General features: G+C 26.2%; 1 protein-coding gene across 1 annotated transcript; it reads right to left on the bottom strand.

Annotated features, from left to right (window-relative positions):
* Window positions 1-701: 701 nt before the first annotated feature.
* On the bottom strand, window positions 702-3,406 carry LOC148237772 (endocuticle structural glycoprotein SgAbd-2-like). The gene is made up of 5 exons (XM_088205473.1): window positions 3,238-3,406; window positions 2,498-2,682; window positions 1,900-1,988; window positions 1,319-1,492; window positions 702-1,247 (listed from the first exon to the last, which is right to left on the bottom strand). Exons 1-5 carry the CDS (start codon window positions 3,244-3,246, stop codon window positions 1,138-1,140), a joined length of 567 nt encoding a protein of 188 aa, XP_088061599.1. The 5' UTR covers window positions 3,247-3,406; the 3' UTR covers window positions 702-1,137.
* Window positions 3,407-7,046: the final 3,640 nt, after the last annotated feature.

Here is a 7,046-nt window from a genome sequence, read left to right as displayed (position 1 = left end):
TTTTTTAAAAGGCGCAGCGTTCTTATGCTGACGTGCATTAATCAAAACAAATAATATTGCGTCAGAGTTAACGTATTTACAGGTATATCAAACTATGTGTGCGTAATAAATAATTTGTAATAATATACCTAGAATAAAATCATAAATTCAAGTCTGTCTTTCACAATATTAGTCAAAACAACTAGTACTGACATCAATCAGTAATAATTCATAAATATATTTCAATAAAGATTTGCTTTAAATAATAAATTACTTTCCCACTTTGTGTAAAAATAATATATTATTGCAAGATACTAAAACTAAGCTAGAGTCATTTAAAAATACAGGAGAATATACAATATTTTATATTTAATTAAAAAAACATATAACATATTTTTGCAAAACCATTTTCTCGATTAAGTAGCTTTTAAATAGATTATCTAGTTGAGTTTTCCATTAATTTCACGAGTACCATTATAAAATAGTGACAAATAAATTATATAGAAAGATTATGTTTATTTTATGTCAAAGCTAAAAAAAGATTATGTATTTAAATGTAATATTATGTAGATTATTGCTGTTTAATAATATTAGATTTTTCATGATTTTTTTTTTCAATAAAATTGAATTATTTATGTTAAATTGTTTAAAGTGTATTTTCATTGTTTTTAAAGTTGCTTATGTGAAAGGTTAGTGTTATTTTTATAATTTAAAAGAATATATTTGTTTATTATATTTTTTTATTGAGCTTTTATAAATACTTTTTACATATTCATTGGTATTGTGCACACAAATAGTGATTTATACATTTATTTTTTTACATGGCGAACACATTTTTACAATAGAAATGTGGATTAAAAGTGCGATGGTGGTGTTATGAATGATATGGCAAAAAATATTTACAATGCAGCGATTGATATTAAAAACAGAAATGGAGAATCATGCGAGTTAAAGACAATTTTTAAACAAATATTTTACATAAGAATAAGTCAATTCTTTTCGATCAGCCTCTGTCGAATCAAAAATACGAGAGTGCAAAAAATGTACAATTCAATAAATAAATAACATAATTAGTCATTGCGTCATATTCGTTTCGGTTTTTTGTCGTCCGTTTTGTTATTATTTAAGCCATGTCGGTTTTGTATCATTGCTTTTATCTTAATATCTATATCCTCCGTTTCCATTTCCGTTTCCGTTTTGCGCTGGTTTTCTTGGTGGTACATATTGGTTAGATGGTCCTCCGGATGGGTATCCGTTGAAGGACGACGCTAAAATCCATTAATTAAAAACTTAACACCTCGCTTAATTAATTGTTTTAAACAATAATAATAAGTATTACATGAAGATGAAGCTGCTGCTTCTTCGGCTGCGTTTTGCTCCAAAGCCTTGCGGATTTCTTCCGGGATTGGTGGAGGAGTTGGGAGATGGTCTCCTTGGGGTTGGAATCCGTTTTCATCGGCGATGTATGTCACTGTGATAATGGTGCCATCGGGAGCAGGATAAGAATAAGATCCTAAATAAAAAAATAAGATTTAAAACCTCTGATTGCAATGACATGTGCGCGTATTTCTCTAGAAGCATCTTTAAAAAAACTGGTTTGGTACTTTGGCGAGGAGGTCCTGTCCTACATAAGACATTAAAATAATAAATTTACCTTGAATAGGAAAAGAACAATTAACTACCGTTTGTTTCCTAGCTATTAATAGTTTGTTAATCCACATTTTGTCTAGGTAATTTGTGACCTTTAACGAAGCTCGTGACCGAGATCGTACGATATCATATTTCAGAATGTGGCAATTTAGCTAAATTTTATGTATTATATTCACTTAATAAAAGCTCCTTTCTCGTGACCAGACTATAAATAACGCAATTTAAGAGAAAATTAAGTAATATAATAAATATTTATTCTCGATAACATACCGACGGCGGATTGAGCTTCCTTTTCTGGGTCGCCTTTGTTCTTCAGTTCTCCCTTTTCTTCAACTTTGATTCCATTGGCAGCTTCATAGCTTTAAAATGCAAATAAACGGGTAATAAAGTCGTTTTAATGGTACTGAAAACTAGCATCATAATTTATATTTATGACGCGACTTAAATATTTCTAATAATATAATATGAGTGAAAGGAATGATTTTACATGCATTTCGTAAATGTAAATATGTTATTTAATATTTGAAAAATATAAAAAAGAACCATCTGTGGTTTTAAAGCTAAGTATTAATAAAAATATAATTTTTAATAAAAAAAATTTGAGACGTTGATAAACTTCGCCATAGATGGCTTTCATAATTAAATAATAATAAAATGTTACAGCTCAACTTATGTAAACATGCTATAGGATCACTGATGAAAAGTATTAAAAAAGGCAATACAAGAGTCTTCCCAGGTAGGTATTCGATGCTTATTGCATTCGTAGCATTGGGAAATTTATTTTGCAATACTGAAGATGAAACCATAAACTAGTAAATGCGTCGAATGGTTATTTTAATTGAATAATTTTAATGACGTTTTTACTAACCTGTATTGGTAAGAACCGTCACCGTTGTTTTCGTTGGTTTGAGATAGAATTTCTACTGGAGGTTGAGCTGGACCACTTGGAGCAGATAATCCAGAACCTCCTGAGCTACCAGCTCCTGAAGGAGGCAAGTATGTGTTTTCCAATCTTCCGCAGAAGCTGGATGCGATTAAGCAGACGAATACGAACTGTAGGAAATACAATTATTTTTTAATATTATATATAATAAAATAATAAAAATAATGGTAGGAATGTATAAAAATAAATTATTTGTTACTGTACTAAATAATCGCATAAACATTAAATAAAAATATTATTTTATTCAATATTTAATTAAGGTAGTGTTTTAGTTTATATGTTTATAAATTAATGCAAAAAATAGTAAAATTTGTTATTAAAAATAAAAATAAATTTCAATAATTAGAAAGATATCATCTCAATAACTTTAGTTACTATACTAAAAAAAAAATATATAAACAATTATTAAAAATATTTTGTGTATTTTCTGAAATAATGATTTTGCTTGTTTTGTAGAATATTTTTTTAATAGTTTTGCTACAAATATTTTTTAATTATTATTATATGTATTAACTTGTAGCTTAGATAAAAAAAAATCTGAATAATATAATGGATTTTAGGTTAAATATATATTTTAGTTTAATTAAGATACTAATTTTAAACACTTTGTGTTTATTATTTATAAATATTATTTTAAAAATAAATATTGTTTAAATAATACGTACCAATTTCATTTTTGATATATTGATTGTTTGTTTACTGGCAATAAGCAACCCTTACGGAGTTCAGCGAGCAACTCTTGGTCAGGAGGAGATCAGTTTGAAACTGTATCGACGGATACTCAATGATGTTCTACCAAAGATGCTCCAGTATTTATACTGTGCAAGTGCTCTTCACTTGTCTCTGCAATGTTGATACCTACTTAATACAATCTAAAGTACTGTATCAACACAAATACAGGTGAAAACGAATGCTGTTCGGTCAGTTTGCGTGCACCAATACACTTGCACTCATCTGCCCTCAGGCCGAAAACACTTTTGCATCATCAAAAAAGTTATTTTTTTCAGATCTGGATCATAAAGACTAGCTTTTCACGGTTAACATGATTTCCGAGAGCAATTTGGAGCGAACCAGTGATCAATATGCAGAGATGAGCGAGGCGAAATAACGCAGACATTGACATTGTCGAGGTCGTTGAAGTCATTATTCAATATACTGAAATTACCATAACGCCACCTTACATTATATTTAAGTAATTTGTATTATATGGAACGTTTATATATTTCTGAAAATTTATTAAATTTAAAATACTACTTATATATATTTTTATTAAACCATAGAATCTAAAGATGTGAGTTTTCTAAATAAACGAAAAAGTTGTTTCTCGTAGCTTTTTATTACGATATTTTATTGTATTAAGTAAAATAACTTTTTAAAATATATTTAGTAGTTTATTTCACTAGCACAGAGTATAGACCAATGTAACTGAAAATCAAATATAGTATCATTCGTTATATAGCAAAAGCAATTATTTATTTACTGCATTATTATTGACTATTTTAATAACTCTAATCTTAAGATGTAAAGATTAAAAATATTATAGAAAAACAAAAAAGTATTATTTTATCAGATCATAATAATTGATTCGATTTATTTTTAGGTTTAGTTATTTTTTAGTATAGCTTTTAGTTAGTTATATTTATTTTTTAATAATTATAATTTTGAAGATGTAATTTTATTAATTTTGTATTAATTAATTAACTTTTATTAATGATCAGTAAAGCTCTGATTAACTTTGATTTTACTAACTGGTTATAGTTAAAATATCAAAACGTATTAAATTTTTTATTACCTTTCTACTTAAATTCATATTATTATTTAAAGTAACATATATAATTTAAATACATAAACAAAGTCTTGTAGTCGCGCGCTCGTTGGCCGTTTTCTGGCCTTAGCCATTATACTTACAACTTAGCCTTAACAACGAACTTATTGCCAAATCTTTTAATATTTCACACTAGATATGCTATTACAATATTATTTTATAGTCGATTTCAAAGAGCAATTAAAAAATGCATAATGTATAGCATTGAATAGTATCTTACCCATGTAAATATTAGCTTTCAGTCTATATAAAAAACTATTTTTTAGTTTCAAAACAGAATATTTAAGAAACAGACACACAATTGTTTAATAAAGTAACTGACTGACTTAATAAATATATGATTTTAGTATTAACATAAAGCTTTAAGTAATGTAAATTAATTTAGAATAATAATAAATTAAAAAATAGCAGTTTCTAATGGGGAAGAAATTTTAATTGATTATGGTCATTAAATATTTTTCTAATAATGTAAATAAATGATCTGTAATTAGGGGTAAGTTTTTTATTATCTGTCTGGATATTATTAAGTGTTATATTATTACATTTTTTTGCTATTTTAATAAAAACAATATTATATGCTCTTATAGACATGGAATTAAAAACTTTATTAAAGTTCAAAGATATCATTTATTTATATAAAAACCACATACATATAATTCTCAAAATATTATTTTGTGTATATAAGTATGTATCAAAAACATTGTCGGTACCACTTACCAATTTATTAAACGCAATTAGAGATTAACTGACGGTTTATGGCAAAGTTTATTGATAATAATGATTTAATTACTTTATAACTTACCTGTTTATGTGTATATTAATAATTATTTATTATTTAAAAAACTACAAAAATTAAAGCTAATGGGTTATGTACAGTGTATTACCAAAAAAACAAACTTATTTTATTACATATTTTTCTTTATATAAGTTCATTTTTACATACATTTATATTAAGCACTTATTCAAAAAAATAAACTTTACATAATTATAAAGAGTATCCGGAATAAATATAATATAATAATACATTTTATTTATTACAGTAATATAAATTAATTAATTAACTGATTTGTATTATACTTAAAGATTATATATCAGTAAAATTATCTTTGCATATTTTACACAGAATAAAATTTCCTATAAGGTTACGATTGACATATTTATAGAGTATTGAATACCATTGGAGTAAAAATATCAATTTTCATTAAAATTATGCAAATTACATAAATAATAATTTTTCTTACAAACATACTTCCTTTTTTTTAAATTCCATTAACAAATCGATATTGCCAATAAATATGATGCCTCGATTTAGCAATGAAATGATCATTAGGCAATCAAGGATCTCAATTACCAGTGTGAAACATGTACGATTTTTAAAATGATTTAATCTAAAAAAATATGGCACACGATCCAAACGATAAACCGGTTAACTGTCATTCAATGGCTATGTGATACTGTTAGCACCCATATATCAAGTTTGATGGTCGATTACATTACCGATGAGTTCTTCTTTGATATTCGAAAATTATCTTGCATCATTATAAAAATATATACGTTTAAATCGACTTTGGCAAGTTAACTTAACCTTTGACTCTATCTGTCGATTTAACGTTTAATTGGCTTCCCAGTCATTATGTATGCAAAACGCACTAATCGATATAAATGTTGAAATTATTATACGCAAGTGAATTTTGCCATATATGGTATATATGTATCTACCAACATGATGTGGGATACCAGAACACCTTGAATATCCTGGGATGTGTAACCTGGAAGTCATGAATAATTATAATCGAGAATACGGGTTTTATAAAAAAGAACTTATGGTGATTATAAAATAAAACCACCATATTCTTCAAGCGAATGAATTATTTTAAAATTTATATATACATGTATACATTTTGTATTACATACTAAATAAAATTAAATAAATACATTTTATAGAATATATTATTAAAATGCATACATGTTGTGTAAGTTAGTAGGGGAATCGTGATCTGAATTTTTATTTGTAAATGTCACACAGTGTTCACTAAGCGATCTTTTGACGTAGTGTTTTGCTACTGTTAAATATTTCAAATTATTCTCATGTAACTGAAAGACCATAAGTCAGATTCTCGACAAAGACTCCATTAGAATGATTGTATCTAGAAAGTATTTTAGAAATAATATGATTTAATATCATATAATACAGTCAATAATTACATACATTGTTATTATATAGTTTTATAAAATTAGTGAATTTATAAACTTTAATTTACTAAAATGATAAAGTAAAAAATAATCTTCTCAAACAAAAATATAAGTGAATTTTATATTTTTTTTCTGATCTATAAGATAAAATTTATCGAATTGATTGAACGAATATTAATTCTAATTATTTTACATATTATTATTAAGTTGATACATTTTAATTTTAACTTTATTATTATATCAACACAATATTTTCAGTACTAAGAGATATCGTCAATGAAATTTGACATCTACAAAATGACATGAACCAATAATTTTAAACGTGTGACCTTACTCTTTATAACTCCGTCTTTAATTGGTTTGTAGGCCCAAAGCAATAAATAATGTCGTTTGGTCTTCTTCGTTCTTTTTTTTAACCTTGATCCAGTGACTCGCAATGGACGAGGAACAGGTGGC

The sequence above is a fragment of the Plectrocnemia conspersa genome, unplaced genomic scaffold (assembly GCF_051122295.1).
Source record: "Plectrocnemia conspersa isolate PC_06_02 unplaced genomic scaffold, ASM5112229v1 ptg000002l, whole genome shotgun sequence".
Lineage (NCBI taxonomy): Eukaryota > Metazoa > Arthropoda > Insecta > Trichoptera > Polycentropodidae > Plectrocnemia > Plectrocnemia conspersa.
This window is presented reverse-complemented; position numbering and strand designations above follow the sequence as displayed.